At 39.2% G+C, this 23,033-nt stretch overlaps 1 protein-coding gene across 1 annotated transcript; it reads right to left on the bottom strand.

Moving 5' to 3' along the window:
- Positions 1 to 2,943: 2,943 nt before the first annotated feature.
- Positions 2,944 to 16,938, bottom strand: si:dkeyp-84f3.5 (uncharacterized protein LOC334144 homolog). The gene is made up of 2 exons (XM_044207675.1): positions 16,783 to 16,938; positions 2,944 to 5,638 (listed from the first exon to the last, which is right to left on the bottom strand). The coding sequence occupies exon 2, from the start codon at positions 5,468 to 5,470 to the stop codon at positions 3,551 to 3,553; it is 1,920 nt and encodes a 639-aa protein (XP_044063610.1). The 5' UTR covers positions 5,471 to 5,638; positions 16,783 to 16,938; the 3' UTR covers positions 2,944 to 3,550.
- Positions 16,939 to 23,033: the final 6,095 nt, after the last annotated feature.

Raw genomic sequence — 23,033 nt, 5'->3', positions numbered from 1 at the left:
TTGGGGCTGACCTGAAAGCTTCAAAGCTTCTACCGTTGCCATGGTAATAGACATCCAAATCAGTATTTGAAAAGGTTTTGTTTTTTATTATTATATATGTATTACCCCAAAAATCCCAAATGAATGAAATAACAAATAGTAATCCAACATTAAGAATATATGGCATCTTAGAGCCATGACATGTATGTATGGGCGGAGCAGAGGAGAGACAGGCGAAGTGAACTCGAGGTGATGACAATTTGTTAAGTTACGTAATGCTGAAACTTAACCATGGTGTTCTTTTGGGAGATGCAATGACTTAAACCGACAGTGAATAAGAAAAAGTATATATAATATGTAATTTGTTAAGCTAAGAGTAGAGGAAAAGTCCGCTAGCCACTAGGCTAATTTATGCAATGTAATAATGCTAATAATGGTGACAAGTAAAAAACCATTGTTTGTTCCAGTTCAAATTCTTGCTGAAGCTTCAAAGCCCCCCAAAATGGTATTCGGGACAACCCTAGCCTTTATTAATAGTTGGGTCTTGGTCTCCCCCACCTTATCAGCAATCCAGGAGTGTTGTCAATCAGTCACATAATCTATAGGTGCGCTCACAGTTAGCAGTTAAATTTTCACTAGACAGAGAGGTGCAGCTGAATAAGGCTGGAAGACAAAGTGTTGAAATGTACCCACTAATATCATTAAAAATCTCTTAGAAATGGCAAAATTGGCCATCTTTGGCCACACTGTCCAAGAACATAGCAAATGATAAGGCCAAATAATATAAAAAGCAACCTGGAATCAATGACAGCACACCTAAGTCCATGAATAGGGATGTGGGCACCCACTATCTGTCTTGGCTTGTTAAGGATATGTTGGCCTGCATTGGCATTTGGAGTAAAAAGTATCCCATGAGAAGTAACAGATAGTAAACATTATAAAGAGCCAAAAGAAAGGCACCAAAGACAATTCTAATGTATGATATCAGTAAAGGGAGACCCATGTGGCCACACAGGAAGACAGGGATTCTCAGTGCCTTTATTAAAACTGTACACTTTTTGTTTTGTCCTAGTGGGAATGTTATCTAACAGGGAAGGTGTTGGAATGAGAGCTTTTCAGCCAGGAAGAAAAGGCATTGGTCACAAGACATAAATGTTGTCTTTGTTGCGTAGGCAATCAAGCTGTTACAAGGTATTTCACTTCACCTGTAGTTGCAAGACTGCTTGTGCTGGGCTGCATCAGAAGGATTACATACTTGATACAGAATTTCATCGTAAATCAAGGTTTGCAGAAGACTTGGAAAATGTTAATTGCAGACCTGTATTGTCACAGGGAAAGAACCCTAAACCACTACGAAATGTTTTTGGCTTTTATTATTATTGCTCACTGTCCAAATAATAGGCCACTTGTTTCTTGTTGAAACTATACTGCGGTCACTATGTAAGGGAGAGAATCAAATAAAAATTAAAAAATGCGTTTAAATTTCTTTCTTTTTTTTTTTTTTAGTAAAGAATTGTCAGCCCACTAAAGAAGGTAGGCCTACTAGCTGCTGTGGGTACACTACTTATCTTTTTCCTCAATAGCAGCAGTTGGTCAACCGGTCAATGAGCCTGACTGTTCTTGCAATGGCCATATTGCCATGAAGTTTGGTATGGGCACTGTTGCCAGAGGATGTTTACCAATGATTCTGATGACCACCTGACCTTTCATCTAGTACCAAACAGGTCCAAATTTACCCATGACCAACACATTTGTCTCCATTAAAGAGGTGCCTCAAAATGGTCCCTGGTTTTGTAGGTGCTGAAATTCCCTGGGGATAAGCCATATTCTAAGGCTATTTAGTGCCAAAATCTCCCTAAGAGAGTCCTACAATGCACTGTTAAAAGCTCTCTGATAAGACCCTATTTAATATGCTACCAGGGACACCAAGCAAGTATTATGAAAATGGATACTGTGATTTATGATGGTGCCCATTCATTCCAATGCAAGTTGCTCAGCCATCGCATAAATGCCAAATAAATTCTCATTTTCTGGTTGGCTTCCACATTGTACAGCCCATGACACATGCATATTATGATTTCTATTGAAAATTAAAATAATTGACCTTGTGTGCTGTTTGAAATGTCGAGTCAACAGTTTAATAGGCATTTCCTTTATAATGGCAGCCTATGATAAAGTTTTTTTGGCCACAAGAGATTATTGCAGTACTATGGTTGGCCACAAAGATGAATGGGCAGCAATGGCCACGCCATTACCAGCTCTTTTACTACATCTAAAATGGACCAAGCTGCTAATAACAAAATAATGGTTGAGATTAATTCAAGTGTGTTGAACTCTCTACACCGCTGATCACAGCAGACTCTAGTGTGATAAGCTAAGATTCCGTGGCCGTTACTACATTAGTATCCATATAATGAAGATGTAAAACTCAAAACGATTGTTCATGAATCCAGAATGCTCTATTGAAAAGCCATAACATTACAGCATCAGGCTGTTTTTAGGCAGACAGGCATTTGAGAGTTTGAAGGTGGAAAGGGCATATGAATATATACAACATATGCACTCCCACCATTTTCTCCAGTTCTTCTGTATTACCAGCTTAAAATGTCATGGATACACTATATGACAAACCCTCTATAAGCTGATCATTCAGGACATCATAATTTCAGTTCAACAGTATGGTATCTCATAGACTCAGGAGAGCTATGTGCATTGCTGCCTACCAGTGTCTTTGATACTACCACTAGGAGTTGCCAAAGAGACATGTCCAATAGGGGCTGCTTGAAATAGAGTAGCTAATACATTGGCCTACATTTGTGATCAACAATTAGTGACTCCCCATTTAATCCACCCAACACAAGGATTCCTCTCTAACCAGTTACTATTAACTTGCTGCACTACAATTCCATAAAAATGCAAAAGCAGCAAAAAGGAAGTCAAAGCAAAACTGATAGCACGAAGTAATTCCGCTGTACAATTTTAATGGCACAATTAAAAATCTATGCAGGGACAATGCTTTCCTTTTAAAAAGGAAGACAGACACATACCACATATTAAAAGAAAATCTCAAAATCACATTTGCAATTAAAACAATGAAAAATGCAGCAATATGATCGACAATAACAGCATGGGTAGCCACTAAGAATACAATGAAAAGTAACACATTTATCCTAGCTAGTCAACAATTGGTGGGACATCAAGTTAACTACAATTGTAGCCTGTGGGAGAATACTAGGTTTAAACTTGCATTTTACCCATAAGTACATTGTAGTTGTGTCCATTTTTTTTTATTTTGAATTTTATTCAAAAGTAAATTTGGTATGCACCCCACCCAAACCTTACTTCCGGGTTCCAATTTCCAGTTTCAAAAATTCAACACTATACCGAATTTTGCTCCTCATGCCAAAGAAAAGTGTATAAAAAGTAGTTATGCAAAATAACCATTACAAACAAACTTTTACGTCAATTTCTAATCTATACAGTTATTCTAATATTTGCATTCAAAAGAGTCAAAAACAACTCCTGAGAGCTTGATTGTTGGCAATAATAACTAAAGGGTCTGACATGATAGTTACCCGTTGTTTTCTGAGCCATGAGAAGTCTGGTGCTGAAGAAACGTCTCCAAGCATGAGAATGTCTCAGTGCACTCAGTGCATTCGTAAAGAACCTCTGATGAATTTCCTTTATCATTTCGAGTATGGTCCATATAGTCATCCTCTAGGTCCTCTGCATTACCCTTTTCTAGCACAGCGTCCCCACTGGAACCAGTGCCGTGACATATTTGTCCAACATCACCGGCTTCTCCAGTGCTCGGGTGGTTTTGAAGGTGAAGCTCAAGGGATGAAGAATTCCTGAATTGAGCTGGACACCTGGGGCACTTACTAGGTTCCTTTTTGTGATAGCGCAAGTGCCGTTGGTACACACATAACAACCCAAATCTCTTTCCACATTCCTGACACTTGTAGTTAACTCGGCCTGCTTTTCCAGATTGTTTCCCCTTTGGATGTTGTTCTGGTGATGCTGTTTGTTCATTGTCAGAGGAGCTCTTGGTTTTCTCATCAGGAGAGCTCATGTTTTTCTCACCATTAAGAGAATTGGGAGAAGGCCCATTTTGTGGAGTTGTGCACAAGTGTTTCAAACCTGGTTTCTTTTCTAATTCAGCTTTGTGGTACATGGCTATGTGCCTTCTCAAATCACAGCGCTGTGGAAAATGTCTACCACAAAATACACATGTGTGCATAGTACCCTTATGGTATCTCATGTGCCGAGATAAACTACTAGAATGATTAAAGACACGATGACAATGCTTGCAAGGATGCAGCTTGCCATTTGGATTAGCCCCTCTTCTACGTCTGCCTTTAGGAGGAATTCTTCGCTTAAAAGTTCTTTGTGATTCTTGATTCAGCTGATCTATTTCCTCTTGAGTTTGATGTGTGAGATGATGCTCCTTCAGAGCTGTTAACTTTTGAAAACGATCCCCACATAAACCACATCTGTATGGTGTGAAAGAGTATTCAGTATCAATCTCACCGCTTGTATCCCTAAAGATTTTACTATCCCCATTCTTAACATTATTAGATGTACCATTGCTGTAGCAGTTTTCAAGTGGTGTTTCTATCTTAGAGTTCATGTCAATTTCGGATGAAAAAGTAGCATCAGGCTCTTTTCCTTTGCAATGGTACAGTGAATGTGCCTGAAAATCTGACATCCAGAAAAAATTCAACTTGCATTTCCTACAAGGATATGTTTTCTCAAACTTTTTTTCCTGTTTATTCTCAGATTTACCCAATGCTGTAGCCTTGGAGGAGAGGTGATTTTCTTTTTGATGAGCATTCAGTGCATCCACTTTAAGGAATCGCTTACCACAATGACCACAGCAATGAAACCTTTCATTGGCGTGGTCTTCAAGGTGTTTTTTAAGGTCCTGTCTACCCTCAAAGATCTTACAGCACAGAGTACACTTGTAACCTCGCTCTGTGTTTCGATATTGCTGGTGACGATGTAAACTCTGCAGGCTGTTAAATGATCTGCTACATATTTCACAACGGTAATGGCCCTGACGAGACTTGTCCGAGTTCAAGTCTGATGGTCTTGGCCTGAACACATCTTTATAAGGAGAAGGCTGTGGCCTTAGAGTTGGAGATACTGGTTTGATAGAGGATGGGAAATGTGATGGCAGGACTCCAGGAGATACTGGTTTTACAGACGAATGTGACTGCACCAAGCCATTCACAACTGTCAGTGTACCATTTTCTTGTAACACATATTCTCGAGGGACTTCAAATCCATTGGATGAGCCATCAAAGGAAAATGACTCCAAAGGTCCATGAATGGCCATGTGGGCCAACACATTAGAGTACTGGCTAAACCCATCACCACACTCAGTGCAGATGAAGGTACTTGATTCTCCACCCAACTGTGTTGAGGCAACAGTATTCAGTGATTTCTGCTTTTCCATGTTGAAATTATTTTGTCCATGTGCTGATGGCATCACTTTTCGATCTGCAGGTATGAGTAAAACTCTATCCAGACAACCACAAAATTGGTTTCCATGGGGGAATCACTCTGTATGTCCACACTCTCAGACTGTTTCTAAAAAGATCTCCTTACGAGCTGAATGTTCACCCCTCTGCTAAGATTTTCCATGTTGTATCAGCACCTGGAGGGATAAAAACAAAAAGAAAAAAAGAATTATCAAACCACTGAAGTCAAAATTTAACAAAAGATTCAGACTGACTGCCAATACAGGTTTAAAGTACTGCACTGAGGTTGGAAAGGGGTTTTAGCTTGACAGTGTTGACTGTGTGCATCAGATTCAGCTGTTTGACAAAGTAAGACCTGCTATGAGCATAAGCGCCCAAGCAAGATGACACAGTTTGGTAAGCCTTACTGTTCAGTGTTTATGTGGAAATGCACTTAATTTGCCTCCTTTGCACACAGTCAAATACAATGGAAAAATGTTTTGAATGTTTGGAAGTTGGCTAGCTTGTGGTTACAGTGTTTTATCTGTAAATTGGACAAATGGCAGATGTTGGAGCTTCTGATTTATAGTAACCCAAGCAAAATCCTTGGTGACATTGTGTTTTCAAAACAGCCAGAAGAGATGCTAAATTCTTTGAACCATGTTGATTTTGTGGTAATTTACCTATCAACCACCTAAAAATCTGATGTGTGCTTTCCCACTGTGATAGATATTTTGGTAAACCCTCATTTTAAGGTCTTAAGTTGGGACTAGTCTTCTTTTCCTTTCGGCTGTTCCCTTTCAGGGGTCGCCACAGCGAATCATGTGCCTCCATCTAACCCTGTCCTCTGCATCCTCTTCACTCACACCAATTAACTTCATGTCCTCTCTCACTACATCCATAAATCTCCTCTTTGGTCTTCTTCTAGACCTCCTGCCTGGCAGCTCCAACCTCAGCATCCTTCTACCAATATATTCACAGTCTCTCCTCTGAACATGTCCAAACCACCTCAATCTGGCCTCTCTGACTTTATCTCTGAAACATCTAACATGAGCTGTCCCTCTGATGTACTCATTCCTGATCCTGTCTGTCCTCGTCACTCCCAAAGAGAACCTCAACATCTTAAGCTCTGCTACCTCCAGCTCTGCCTCTCGTCTTTTCTTCAGTGCCACTGTCTCTAAGCTGTACAACATCGCTGGTCTCACCACCGTCTCAACACCTTTCCTTTCATTCTTGCTGATACTCTTTTATCACACAACACACCTGACACTTTTCTCCACCCGTTCCAACCTGCTTGCACTCGCCTCTTCACCTCTTTTCCACAGTCTCCATTGCTCTGAACCGTTGACCCTAAGTACTTAAAGTCCTGCACCTTCTTCACCTCTGCTCCCTGTAACCTCACCGTTTCACCTGGGTCCCTCTCATTGACTAGTACTGACCAATAAATCGTATTTTCATCGTCATTGCGATATTAACATGCGCAATAAACATCGCAAAAGACTGCCTGAAATGTGATGAATAAGAAAAATCATTTAATTTAGGGATGGGTACGGAAACCTGGTATTTAACGGCCCCGGTTCTAAAGACCGTAGTATTTATTATCACGCTGCAGCCTCTGCTCTGTCTCCTCCACATAAAGAGACACACAGTGAAGATAACTCGAAGATTAATCGAGCCGAGGACAACTACGCTCATTACTGTAGGTGCAATAAAACCTTTGTGAGTAAAAAGCCAATACACCTGTTCAACAAGCATAAACATGTAGAAAACAATATTAATAGTGATAGCGATAATCTGCTCTGTCTGCAGTCTCATATGTTTTACACAACCACAGCGTGCTAGCTCAGCTAATAGCGAATTGTTATAAACAAGCTAAAACGAAGTATGTATGTAGTCTAACTGTTTCTTGGTTTGCCACATATCTTAAAATTTGGCAAATTCTTGTAAACTTAGCTGCTGGCTGAGACAAACCAGCCCCTCCTCTCTTTACCAGCAGGTGAATCGCAGCAGCAGCAGAGGGAGGAGGACAAACGACAAGAGGAAGGACTGATACTGACTGATGTCTGTGTTCTTCATTCTTTCTAAACTTCACTCAGTATTTTGATGTCAGGAATATGATTTATTTTATTGAGATTTTAAAATTTGTTTCCAGTGAGATATTGAGTTTACACAGTGACTTTGCTGTTACAAATGTCACTATTACTGCTCTAGAAATATTTAGTTATATTTATATTCAATTCTAATCCTGTTCTGAATTTAAAGACAACCAAGCTGACATAGTAACTGTTTAGCTAATATACACACTTCAATATTTGTTTAGCGCAAGTCATATAGTCATCACAATATTGAACAGAGTTATCGCACATTGCAGATTTGACCCATATCGTGTGGGCCTAGTTAGGATAAGTATTGCCTTCTACTGTGAGCATGCATGCCTTTTTCTCTTTTAATCCCAGTACACCACTATTCAGTTGATGACTGCTTAGAGCAGAAAAATATTGTCCTTTACAGATTTTAAACAAGAGGTTGCCTATATCAGTGAGTTTTCTACTCACTCTGAGGGGCGAACTCACAAAGAATGGATTGCAGCTGCTGATAGCACCATTAATTGCACACCACTTGCAACCGCTATCTTCCGTCTCAAGGTCCGATTCATGAAAGATATTGAGCTAATGATATTACAGAACAAACACACCCATAAATACCCCTTATAAATGTGTTTGTTACCACCAACTCTCTGAAGACATCATTTTCACTCTAACTGCATGTGACTATTAGCACTGGTGTTTGTGAATTTGACTTTTTTTTTGCAATGAGGCTCATTTGCATAGAAATGGACCAATTTTATGCGAAATGTATGCCTATTACCTAATTTAAATACATGCAAATAGTACTGGAGCACCAAGACGCTATTTGCTTAGCAGTGCAGTTAGGGGTGCATTTCACCCTTTGCAGGTGCTTTGAGAATTACACGGTTTCTTTTTGTTTTATTTGTGCAGGTTTAGCAGCCGCAAAAGCGGTGCAATCCTTTTGTGTATTTGCCTCTGATTCTTCCACTTATTCACAAGTCTTTGAAAAATTCTGCTGGCCCAATTCCAGTCCTCCTCGTGTTGGATCATAGTACCTTGCCTGACCACTAGGGAGACACCGATTTGATATGCCAAACATCAGCACCAGTACTGACCTTATTAAGCGGATTGAATATTTGTCATGACATGATTGATCCACATTAAATGCAGTTTCTTTCTCAAGGTCATCAGAAAATTCAGTGTTTCTGCTATCAGTTGCATTCATTCTGCCACAGCAAGCCAACTCAATTTTATATGCCACATAGCATATCCTGGCCTCATGTTACCCAACATAAAAATGATTCCAATGAATTCTATGCAGCAATGTTAAGTTTTAAATTCGGGAAAAAGAGCACTTGATGGGAGGTTCAACTCTGACTTTACTGACTTGAGGTTATGTGAGTCACTCACTACAAAGAGTCAGGTTTTCAAGTCATTGAAGTCACCAAGTCAGTCACCCAGAGCTTGGTGAATCCTCCACTGGCCCCAGCGCAAAATAGAGCATGTGTACCAGAGACTTCTGCTGGCTGAGCCGGCTAACTTCTGGTTTAGCCCTCCGCTAACAACTTAAAACCAACTCTGAAGAAAATAACTCATACAAAATATTGGTAATAAAAAATAAAAAACCTTAAATAATTGGATTAATTTGAAATTATTTTATTGTTTTCATTTTAAAAAAGTCTGAAAGACGTGAACGGCAGTCACTCAGTCCCATAGATCTATGATCAGAACTGCATCCATAACAACAGTCTGCTAATCAAAAATTACAGACTGTTGGATTTCATGATTGAGCCATCAGAATCGAGTAGTAGTAGTAGTAAACTAAAAAGGGACAACTTAAAATTCATTGATGGTTACTGACTGTGGCATGGAACTTGTATGTGATTTGTGCAGCCTGAGTAGACCTTCAGCTCAGGGCAGTACCTAATTGAAACAAGCGCCAAAGTTGTTGCTTTTCTCACAAGGCTAGGTTAATATAGTAATTCATTTGATACATTTCCACAATTCTAGTTAATATAAGAGTTGCACAATAGTGCGAGTGACATGTGGTCTCGCCTTGTCTTCGCATTAGCTAGTAGCAGGTAGGAGGGGTAAAGTCAGTGAACGAGTTTGTGGAGGTGAGGACTTGTAACTCCTGAGTCAGTAAAAAAATAAAAAATAAAAATAGTTTGTTTCCAATAATTTACTCATGATTATGATGATTCACTCACATCACTAGTATTGGATCGGTATTCAGTATTGACAGAAACCCTTAGTTGAGGTATTGAGATTGGGAGAGAAAAAGTTGAATCGGTGTATCCCTACTGACCACTGGCTTTTGGGACAAAGTACTGCCTTTTAAAAATAATTTACATTCTTCCCATCTACTATTATCTATGTGGAATATATAACTTACAGCAAGATCTGGACTAGGAAAGTCTACAGCTATTGCTTCCAAGGCATGCTTTAGTGATATGACTGAATCTGTGTCTGTGCAGTATGATGGAACATTATACTTTATTAATTTGCTATTTAAATGACAGCAGATAACAACAATATGAGGTGACTCAAACTAATGTCCAGGAGCTATTTATCATCCCAATACACACTGTTGGACAGGTCATGGTGTCTAGACCCAGTTGTACATTAGGGCAGGCAGAGTCCGAAATTAACACCCGGCAAGTGCCAAATGCAGGTGGATTTTCCATTTGGTGAGTAAATATCGGAAGGCTATCTGCCACACTGGCGGGTAAATGTTTGGACAAAAATAGTCATGTAATGAACTATGCTGAGAGTCTACTGCGTTCTGGTGTCATTTATGGCCGCGCTGCTTTTGTCCTCTGCTGCCTGTGTCAAGAGTTTGACACACACACACAACCATATGTTTTACACGCGTCTAAACAGTGCAGCGAAACTACCCGTCGAGCACTCCTAATTTCGCGGCACCGTTTACTGTACTATACGGGACATCAGACACTCAACTTTCACTTGCCAGCGGTCTGCTGCTGCAACACACACGCTGGTCCACCGTGGCAGTGTCACGATTTCAACACTTTCTCATTCCGCGGTCAAATTAGCAATAATAAATATGCAACGTCCGGTTACACTTTCAAAACAACGCCTGCTGAGAAACATTTCAGGTAAGTCGCAGTTTGGTTAGGTCTAGGCGCCAAAACTACTTGGTCTGGTTTAGGAAAAGATCATGGTTTGGGTTAGAATAAATGCTTCCTTAAAACAATCAATTCTGACTACTGATTTCACACGGAATGTTGCCTCGATGAATACAAAACTGGATTGATAATTGTCTCGAAGTTTAGCTAGGTTATATAAGGACAGCAAATCCAAAAATTAAAAGTTTTTTGATGGTTACAGTCAACGGGTTGATCAGTATCAATGAGACAGCACAAAGGGAGGAGGGCTTCAGGAGGAAGAGGTTTGTGCAATGAGTCAAAATTGGTGCACATCAGTCCCTGCTGTTGTTCAAAACTTGATTTGGGTTTTGATCCCACAGCTCCATCTCTGACAGCAAACAATGTGAAAATAAGAACTTAGGGAGTGCTTGCTTGCTTTACCCATTTTCTCATAATTGCGCATCTAAACAATCACTGCAGAAAGTGGACATTACTCTCAGACTGTTACAACAAGTGGCTGACAGATCTCCAATCTGAGCTTCTGAATGGACTCTTCATCCCTTTAAGACAATCAACAATGAATCTGTGTAACCAGATTAACAGTGCCTGTGCTTCGTCATGAGGTTGAGGAGAAATCATACTGATAATACTAATATTTTAAACTTTATTACACTGTCACATCTGTTAATTGATTGATTAATTGATTGAAAAACAAAAGACAAACTTGGTATTAAACGGGGTCCAAGTCACAACACGGTCCACGGAGGCAATGCAAGTCGGACCTGCAGTACCAAGAGCGCAATGGAAGCCGCAGGTAGAGAGCAACACAGAGATTGGAAAATATTCATTTCAGAAACAGTAGTTGTGTCATTATTTTGCAACAACAGTGCCACCTAGTGGCCAATTGGTGCCAATTTTGAACTGAGCCTGGGTGGGGCATGGGAAAGTACTGGCCCAAGTTTCGTGTTATTTGGACAATCGTATGTGGAGATATGATATCACTTCCTGTTTTACTGCAACCTTTAGGAAATTGTTCCTTTATAACTTGCACATTTTCTGGAGTATCAAAATTATTTTTTTATTTTTAACTTTTGATCAAGAGGGTCAATAGATTCTATGTGCAGTTTCATGCAAATTGGACTCAGGAATTCAAAAAAGTATGTTCACATATTTCATGATTTTACAATTAAAGCACCACCTAGTTGCAACATGCGGCCCGCGGAGGCAGGGCAAGACGGACCTGCAGTCCCATGAGCGCAATGCAAGTCGCCGGTGGAGATCAGCACAGAGTTTGAAAGTCATGGGCAGCTCTTTGTCCTGAAGCAGAATTGGAGCGATTACAATATTTAGAAGAAATGCGTATTAACAAGGATATGTGTGCTAATGAAAAAAGAAATTCCAGATTTACAGCCACTAGAATGGAGGGCAGTGTCAGTTGAATTTAAAATGCAGAAAATGAATCAATCAGAAGCATTATCTATTATACACTCATTAAATGAGCTATAGGCACAAGTGTTATACAAAATAAGTCAATGAGATTAAGTATATGGGAAAAATCTTTACCCATTTAATGTATTTATTTCTGGAGGAACAGGAAAGTCTCATTTGATAAAAGCTGTGTATTATGAGGCATGCAGATTGTTAGCAAGCATGTCTAATAATCCAGATGACATCCTAACTGGTGTGACTGCATATAACATTAATGCTACAAATATACACAACAGCTTTGTGATTGGTAATAATGCTTCATTGACATATCAACCTCTATGGGAGGAAAAAGTAAATACATTAAGAGCCAGTTTGAAAGATCGACAAATATTGGTAATAAATTCAATTTCCATGGTTAATCAAACTTTTGGCCTATATCCATGGCACACTATGACAAATTCAACAATCTGCTGATTTTTCTGCCTTTGGCAATGTTTGTTATAGCTGTTGGAGACTTTTTAAAATCAGCTGCCACCAGTTAAAAGAAGGCCTCTTTGCACAGACCAAATAGAGACCAACCTATGGGCAAATACTTTCAGTCACAGGGTTGACAAATTATGTAGCAAAAAGACCAGGAGTTTGCCCTGACACTAAATCGACTCAGGAAACATACCAAAGGGGAAAAACTTAAAGAGCAGGATGAAGTGTTATTAAAACAATGTGAGGCAGGCATGGGTGAAGACACAGAGGACCTTCCCAGTTTTGCAACAAACAGTGAAGTGCAAACACATCATTTCAATACGTTGCACAAGGTATGTTCAGATATTGTGCAAATCCAAGCTCAAGATTTTGATTAAAAGCCTCAAATGGGGCAATTTGCACATAAGAATAGCTTTCATACCTATGATAAAAAAAACCCCATTTAGATAGGTTGCTAAGTGTTGGTGTTAAGACTTGCGTTACGCTTATCAAAAATAGAGATGTTACAGATGGTCTCGTTAATGGATTGTTTGGCACTGTTTGTATTGTGAAATTTGATGGAAATGACATATTCCCAAAACTAATTTACATCAATTTTGATGATAAAAAGATTGGCAGAAAACTTCAGGTTAAATTTCCATGTTCAGTACCAGGACTTGAAAATGAAACCCCAAGAGGTGCTGACGAGGACAAAATGACAAGCAGTGGTGGAATTATTTCTAAGGGTTTATTACTTGCTAACTAGGGCCTGCAACATTCATCACTGAAGATGGAAAGTCTGTACTACCATGAGGGGGGCTCTTTTAGTGAGCTTATGAGCTATGTCATGTGTATGACTTAACAAGTTACACACTCGAGGAACCATTTCCATCATAGTACAGCACCGCAAGAAACAAGCTGTCAGTCTTAGGAGTGTCGCAGCCCAAAAAAATTTGAAATGTTTATCCAGCTCTTGGTGTCCTTTAAGTTACATACCATCCTGCAAAATCCCCTGCATTTACCTGCTCATTCACCTGATCCTTGTTCCATGCCTTAGACTACTCATTCTATTTATTTTTGCTACAATTTATGCAGATTGGACTTGCAATCTAAAATTAGTTTAAAAAAGTAAGTTTCGCATATGTCATAAATTTGCAACAATTTGCCTCGGTGGGGCATGGGAAAGTACTGTCCCAAGTTTTGTGTTCTTCTTTTAATAACTTTTGATCATGAGGGCCCAAAGATTCTATGTGAAAATTTCGTGCAGATCGGATTCACGGCCTAGGAGGAGTTTAAAAACGTATGCATATTTCGCATTAAAAAAAAAATTATAGGCAAAATGGGCGTGGCCTATATCATGAGATGTAGCTCAATTCAGGCAATGCATGCATGTAAGGTTATCAAATGTGCAACGTACTATGTGGGAGTTACTGGCCAACGCATTTACCTTAACTATAGCGCCACCTGCTGGTTGACATGTGTAATTTTTGGTGTCTGGCTGCAGTACCATTTTTACCAACAGAAAAAAAAAAACCCATAAAAAAATAAATATCTGAGCAATTTCAACAGCACCGCTGCACCCTAAAAAACAAAGACTATGTTCGGGAAAAAAAACAACAACAAAAAAAAAACAAAGCCAGAGTGAGCTGGTTAGATGAGTAGCTGCAGATACTGCAGGAAACTGCAGTATCTGAACAAGCACAGCTCAAACAGGACATCAAGGTAATGAACTTCTTTAACTTTCTGTCCTATGGAAAACCATTCATATGTCTTGAATGGCTGCGGTTTCACATGTCTCACAACTACCCCAACCTCTATTGCAAAAGGCATAATTCTGTCCTCTAGAACTAAAAAGGGTCAAGCTAAAACAGAGTGTTAAGCTGCTCTTTAACAGTCCAATTTATCACTGAAAGTGCTCTACCATCCACAAAAGGATATTAGCAGTGAGAGGGGCCTGAGAGAAACCCTATGCCTTATCAGACTCATATGCACTCAAGTCTCTCATGTCCCTTTCAGACCAATATAGCGACCCTGAGGTCAATCTAATGGGTCAACCCACATTATCCAACCTGACTTCATAACCAAAACCTGGGTTGAATGCAAGGTTGGAACCTGCCTGATTTGGTAAATAGGCATTTCTATTAGAGGTATTAGATCCTGACATTTTAAACATTTATGTAACCAACTATTATATTAGTCCAAATGTCGTGGAGAGAGAGTGTGCAGGAGAAAGAAGGTGCAACTGAGAGACTTAAACTTGTTTGGTACTCATTTTACATAATGTAATGCTATGTAATATTTTGTAATTCTGTGGTTTAACAAGAAAAATACAAGAAAACTCTCAAGGCACTTACAGGCCTCCTCTAGGTGAAGTCTCAAAGTGAGAAAAGGACTAGTAAGGAGTCCACTAAGAGGCCTCTGGTACCTCTGAAAAAGATACTGGGTATCACGACTGAGCTGGAAACACTGCACATACCGCAGCTGCTGCCCAGGTGCTTCACCTTCACCTCTCTTATGGCGCAAGAAAGAAACCAGTGTTTGCCTTTAATTACCTAGACTGTGGCGGTCTAACTTGTCTCACACAAACACACACACACACATACACAAACAGCGTCTGACGACGATTTGAATGCAATAAATAAAAGAAAAGCTAATAAAAAGCTAAATCGTCATCAGACAAAAGCTGATGGGTTCCGAGATTGCATTTTGGCCAATGCGCACCGCCTCTTTTGCTCTCAGCACTGACTGTTCACCTATCTAATAGAAATTAACATTTTGGTGCATAAAAAAAAAAAGAAGATAAAATTCAACGTGAAGACAACGCTACCGTCACACTCCACCATGTGCAGCACAGTCCGAAATCTAGAAAAGGCTACAGTAGGCAAAAGATGTAAGAGTAAACATGCAAGATAGGGATGCCCCAAACCAATCCGCAGAATCTGGATCAGGGCTGATCCATTGAGTGATAAAGATAGGTTGTCTAAATCCTGCTACAACAGGTTCAGCCTGATGCTTCTCTCCACAGATAATACAAAACACAATAGGACAGTGTGTGTGTGTATATATATATATATATATATATATATATATACACACACACATATATAAAAAATGACTCTTTTGTATACCAGGCACATGATTTTCTTGTGGAATATACAGATGCTACACATAACTGTTTGACGTCAATACTTGACCTGTGTATGATTGTTTTGGACTGCGTGATGAGAACAGTTAATTGATAATGATGATATGGAACTATAAAACAGGCTATTGACTGTTGTATCGACTTCAGGGACACTCGGCTGATGAGCCTGAGCCTGACCCTGAAGACTGGATAAATAACTGATGCTCCTTTCCCTCTGTACTCATTCAGAGCAGATTATACGGATGTATGTTTTGCTGCTGTGAGTCCGTCTGCAGACATTTAAAGTAAACCTACAGAAAGACAAGTGGTTGCCTTGAGTATTTCTTTATTTCCGCAGAATTACCACTACACTTTTCTTAATGCAGAGCTTTTCAGCTGTCAGACACAACAAAATTGCTTTACTAATTTCAATGTAGGCTTTGCGTTCAAGGTATGCACCATAAACTGTATTGTGAAGGAAAAAAATAATACATTTACTACAATGCTTAAATGCTGCAGTTCAAATATTAAAATCTTTATCAAAAAAACGTCAACAAAATTAAATAACTAGCACACGATGACGTTTTAACAGGAGCACATTTATTATGGGGATAGTGTTACCAAAATCATAATATTTAGCCTACAAAGCTGAAGGTACGCACGGGTCAAAATGTCTCAATTGCTCTGCATTTATATTCAGTCTACAGAGCTTTTACAGGATTTCCCCAATGTTATGACCATTATGCACAAATTATTTGACGATTATCATGAACAGCCGAGTATGTTTAAAAAGCAGATGAAGGCAGCCAGGGGGCGACTGAACCCTTTCCTAACAGACATCTATTGTAGTTAGACAGGTTACTGTTAGCCTACTTTGAAAGCTAATATTAAATTGAAAAGAACACGCATTGGCGAAGCTTCCTTGAAAAAGATAAAGCTACAGCCCGGCATAAAGTAAAAGCAGCCCACACACTGTTTCAACTTAATGTCAAGCTATGGGCTATTATTGTGGTCAGACGACAGCTAACGTTAGCTGCTGCTAGCTAACGCTGCTTAACAAGGGGAGCAAAGCACTGTGATTTTTATAGGTTATAACCAGATATTTAGGAGTCAGCCAGTTAGCTCGAACAGTCAATTTAGACATAACTTACCACACTATCTGGAACATCTCAGAATACACTTAATTTCATGTGCAGCGTCCCGCTAATAATGTTACCGCTCTGCGGCACATAACTAGTTACTGCTGCAGGCCGAGGCTGTCTCTCCCGGAGGTTCTTAAGATGGTAACGGCCATGACATCATGACGCACGCAGCATACGTTTATGACGTTTTTCCGAACTACAGTAAAGACACCATACATTACAATGTCCGAGGACACCACATATGCAACTTTTTATTTAATGTTAAGACGAACATATGCACTAGATTTAACTAACACATTAACCAACCAATCAAGTAGCTAGCAGCACGATTTAATGCAGAGTTTTCTTGAAAGGTGGACACTTTACTTTTACTTTATAGGTTTATTGCTGGATGTTTATCTGCAGTAGGCTATGACGGTGTAGTCCCTCATTCGTCAATTGAGAATGACTTCCGGATGGGAGCCGAAACGTCTTGATTCTGAAAACAGTGTCCAGATGACTACGACTGAAACCTTTTCTACTGCAGTAGGCTATATATTTCTTTTTTCTGCAGTCTGGACTTGGATCAAACGTTCCCACAGTTCACTCACAAGTCTAGTTGACTAGAGAATTTTTCCACAAATATGTTTTTATTATAAGACTGAATCAAACATCATAACACTGATAAAATAAATGACAGAAGATTAGCCTCTACAAATACCTTGCACACCATTAAAATGAAAATGCACACATTTATCATAGAAACATACACAATACACACACACACACTATATATATATATATATATATATATATATATATATATATATATATATATATAATCACAAATGACTGAGGAGGTTGACACCCTGAGCTGAGAATACTTAAATATGTGAAACAGTTCCCTCTGCTGGTCATGGAAAGTCAAGTCAAGTCAATTTTATTTGTATAGCCCAATACCACAAATCACAAATTTGCCTCAAGGGGCTTTACAATTTGTACAGCATAGGACACCCTCTGTCCTTAGATCCTCTATTCAGATAAGGAAGGGATCCTTCTCCCAGGACAGACAGACATGCAATAGATGGTGTATACAGAATAGACCAACACAGTAAAATTAAAGTTATGAATAGATTGTAACATATATGAAAAATATGGATCCAGGAAGACGTCTAGAAACTCCATGTGTGGCCAAACAGATAGGACCTGAGCCACATAACCTCCTCTCCACTATGGAACCTGGAAGAGGACAGACTACACAAACACACAAGAGGCAAAACTCAAGCACACAATTTACACAGGTAGGAGAAAGAAACAGACACACAGAGAGGGGGAGAGAGAGACAAGAGGAGAGGCTGAATCTCCTGGAGGACGTGGATCCAGATCCAAAACATCTGGAAAGAGGCACTAACAGCCTGGAGAGAGAGCGGTCCCCAGCACAGAGAAGCCTGAGTGAAAAGATAGGACATGGAGGAGAAACTAGGGAGGGGGAGAGAGAGAGAGAGAGAGAGTGGGACACACAGCTGGGCTTGACAGTGTTTACAGTGTTCTCGTCGGCAGGACAGACACTGACTAAAAGCACTAGGCTTAATAGATTTATTCAGACTGAGACCAATCTGCCGGAAGTGTAATGGTAACAGGTAGCACTAACTGAAGGTTAAAGCGAAAAGATTAATTTGGATTTAAAGGCCCCAACAGAGTCAGAATGTCTAATGTCAAAAGGGAGGTTATTCCAAAGGAAGGGGGCACGATTGGAAAAGGCCCTGCACCCAGCTGACTTCTTTTCAACTCTGGGGACAGACAGGAAAAGAAAGTCTATAATAATTAACAAGTACATCCAGTACTTGAAAAAACAAAACAAACAAGGACAAAAAGATCCAACTAAGCCAAGTAAATGCTGCCACCATATGTATTTATTTTGCTTACATTAGTCTGTCCTTACAGTAAAAATAAAAAATACAATACAACTATTGTTGACCATGACTGAAACCCTTTTCTACAATACAATACAATGTTTTGTAGAATAATTTTGTTTTGTAGAATAATTTTAGAAGAATGTGGTAGATATAAAGCAATCAAAATTCAGTTGAAACAGCTTCTATGGTGTTGCCACATGCACTGTAGATCGATGTAGATCAATGACATCCAGGTACAGTGCACCATAAGAAATAAACATTTCAGGGTTTACCATGTGGATATTACTATACAGACCAAAAGTGGAATTTACAAGAATGGTGCAGATGGTGTCGTGTGATAAATTTTTCTCAAATGATGATGGTAGGGGAAGTTGGGTTGAGTTGGGTGTGAGGGGGAAGTTGAGTAGCTGTAGTTGGGGACGATGCAGTAGAAATTAACTGCTATATTCCTCAGTGCAGTGTGTCAGAAATAATACTTCACTATATTCAATAAAACCTGTTCCATAAGGTCATTTACAGTCTACTATATTCTATAGCAAGAAAGCCACAATATTCTTTGTCAAACTACTGTTATTACTATTTCGTTTAGGTTATGTGCCAGCCATTTATGAATGTAGGTTAAAATTATGGGATTCAAACAACTGGGCTGTTAAGTAAAATCTATAGTGTACATGACAGATGAAAAGAACAAAGTTCCCTTTGTCAACCAAATTTTATTTTTTGTTGCTAGTGTTGCACAAATTGAACCATAAACTAATATGATACATGTTTTGAAATTATTGCTGGGTTCTCTTGTCCAGATAATGGCATTTTACATATCCTCTAAGTAGGACTCTAGGACTGCATATATCATAGAGTAGCATTTGCTCTGTAGGATTAAAGGTAACTACTTAACCAATCATGAAATGGTCCATTTCCATAAAACCGCCAGTTTACATCAGTCAAACTGCGTCACGTTGAAATGTTTCAATCTGAGATAATGTGAAGGAGAACATTTCAATTTATTTTTTTACATTCAGTTACATTTGTGAAAATTATTTGTACAATTTCAGTATTTGTTGCTTCATGTCATGGGCAGCCTTATACCTCAGTATTAAGAATTGACTTCTCTTTGCTCTGACTGGTGTCCACAATGTGAGAGTTGGAGACCCCTTTTTGGAAAGCAACCTCGAAAACATTCAGGTTGGAATCTCGGCCCATGAACACATACAGCAGTGGGTTCAGGCAACTGTTGAAAAAAGCCAGGTTGGTGGCTACAGGGATCCCGATAGTGGTGACATGATCTAATGTTTCACAGGCCAGTGGAAATCCAAAGCCAGGTTCGTCACACTCAGGGGCAGGAATGCTGTGAAGAAGAAGTTGGCCACAGCAAGGTTGAGGAACCAAACTGTTTTCTTCATCTTGAACCGGGTCACCCAGATAACCACTCCATTCCTGAGCACACCGAGAACAAAGGCCAGGCAGTAAACAATCAGAGACATTGCGTGGAGAGACTTTCTCAGTTTCTCCTCATACAAAGAGCCACTTACATCATATATATGTGTTGTATTAATTTTCTCCATTCTTGTCTTGAGACCTGTCTGTGATGGCAACATATAATATAATATAATATTTTCTATTTTTCCTAGAGATCAACACAACAACAACTTAACTTGTTTTTCTAAATATTTGTGATTTGCTATTAGAATACTATTAGCATATTAAGCACGTGCAAACAGAACACCTCCTGGAAATGAAAAAATAAATTCAAAGCACGTAGGCCTAGAGGAAGAAGATATTGTAAGATAAGCACATATATAGGCTTACTGTATCAGTGGGACAGTAGCCACTCAGGGAGTCTTGTCAGGCAGGCTATAGCCAACATCAGATGCCTATATTGTCTTGTTTTTTTCTATACAACCTCGTCGTATTAATCTCGCGCAAATTAAGAGGAAAACATAGGTACCTATAACAACGGTACCGTTCTCAGAGTTCGTGATTTGAGGATGTGTCCGCAGCACGAGTCAAACTGACAATGAAAGCTGCGTGTCCTGAAGACGCCTGAAATATGTGACGTCACCACCACGTCGAGGCTGGACCACATGCAGCACGCAATAATTCATTAAACCCCCACACACTGTTAATGCTTGTCTTTTAATGCTTCTTATAACGAATTCCACCTGTGCTGCAAGTTTCTGCAAAATAACTGTTAAGGTCTGTTAAACAAACAAAACAGCGGAGTCTGACTGTACTGACACTTAAATTAAAACTGAAGTCTACTTTTCACTTTGTAAAATGCTAATAATCATTATTTAAAGTATTGTTACAATTAATTTATCAATTTAACTTGATTTTCTTGTGTGCTATAGTTTAATTCTCAAATGTCTATGTTTTGTTACTAAGATAGGCCTACATGCCAGGATTTCATGCCTTGTTGTTTGGAAATTCATTGTTCAATAAAGCAGGGAAAATAAAACAAGCAGGAGGCACTCCCTTCATTTAGAAGGTGTAGGTTTATTTACATAGGTCACATTTTATATATTTATGTATTTTTTTGCGCTCTTAATCAGATTCATTGATTGCCACTGCCGCCCGGCCTTCGAGCCATCCACTAGTGAAGTGTTTCTTATTGGGGTCTGCAGATTGAGGCCTTCCACATATCACCTGGTTTTCCAGTGGGATCTTAAGATGGTTTTGGATGGTCTCTCTGGCCCATCGTTGAGCCCCTGGGTATTTTGTCCACCAAGACTACACTTCTCTTAGCCTCTCTGCATCTTTTTACTCACCCTTCCTGCACGTCCATCAGTGATGATGGGGTTACAGTAGCGTTACAGTCTGAAGCCAGCCTCAGGTCCAGTGTTGTCTGCCTGGGAACCTTTCCCTCCTGTCCTGTCTGAGCGCTCAGCTGCCACGTTTAGTGCACAGCAGGTTTTTTTGGAAACGTTTGTCTGCCTTGGCCCATGAGCCAAGGGTTAGGGTTGACGATTCAGCAGCTAGGTCATGATTTTAGAAATGCTGAGGTCATACATCCAAGTCTCCCCAACCCACTGTAGAACAGTTTGACCAGACACCAAAAAGCACCTCTACATGTTTTTGATTTTATTTTGTGCATTTTATTTGTTAGTGAATTTGATTTTGTCAACTGATCAGTTATATTTTCTGTAGCTTTTGTTTTCCAGCATGTCTAAATGCTGTATTGCTGTGTCAAACCCTTCTCCACCGTGGCTGGAAGAAATTCTGGTCAATCTTATTTATTTTAATTTGCCAAACTTCCTTCCTGGGTATCAAAAAAGCTTATCTTATTTATTTATTGGCCTAACATAGTTTAATTTGAATATACCAATAAAATAACAACATTTGTGTATGTTTTTAATTGTATAATGTAAACTCCCCCCACAATGTTAAAGCCCTCAAATTCTCAGTAATAATTCTGAGGGCATGGCATCAGTGTCCCTAATGTTAGCTATGGTCCTGCACCCTGTATTGACAAAGTGACTTAACTGTAAGTGCTGCTTTACTGTCAATTTTTGGTCTGACACTAAATGTCTTGCTATGACAAATCTGCCTTATTGAAATGCCACACAATAGAGACTCTGTCCTTTGGGACCCTCCAAAAGAGAAATCAATAAGTAACCAAACAACTAAATGCATACATTTTGGGTTGTTAGATGACTACTCTCATGGCTACCAATGACCAATGATGTAGAGTTTAATTTCTCTGTATTACTTTTTGAACTGATATCTGATATGTAGGATATTTGCAGCATTTGTCAATAATTGAGGATTACCAAGCAGTTTTATAAAATAGTAGGCTACTCCCTCTTTGTCACTGTCCACTTAAAAGCTGGACACATTGACTATGTAGATACAACCCTTCAAGCAATAGAGAACTGAAATAAGAATATCCCCTTTTTCTTATATATTATCATAATCAATATTAGTATTAGGGCAATATCACAAGTTTAGGTTGTCTGTTTTCAAGAGTTCTGTTTTCCCCAAACTGTCCAAACTATTTAACTAATAGAGTTAATAAATTTTTCATAAAAGTTACCCAATTGAGAAACTCATAACTGACTAATGACGTACCCACTTATTGACCAGAATAAACTCATGGAAGGAAACAAAGACTGAAGCACACAAATTGATTTTCAGCCTTTAATAGCACAAATAGTGCATCAGTTTACACTATTAAAGGCTGAAAATCAATGAGTGTGCTGCGGTCTTTATTTCCTTCTTAAGTTTGCTGTCATTGGTCTGAGAAGCACCTGATTCTGCAGCACATTACTGGATGTTGCGTGGGCAAGCCCTTATGACCTGGTCAATTAATATTATGAAGAAAGTCTGTAATAATAATTAGAAAGACTATCAGCAACAAAAAGTATATCC

This window comes from Siniperca chuatsi, linkage group LG9 (genome assembly GCF_020085105.1).
Source record: "Siniperca chuatsi isolate FFG_IHB_CAS linkage group LG9, ASM2008510v1, whole genome shotgun sequence".
NCBI lineage: Eukaryota > Metazoa > Chordata > Actinopteri > Centrarchiformes > Sinipercidae > Siniperca > Siniperca chuatsi.
Note: the sequence above shows the minus strand (reverse complement) of the source record. Positions and strands in the feature narration are given on the sequence as shown.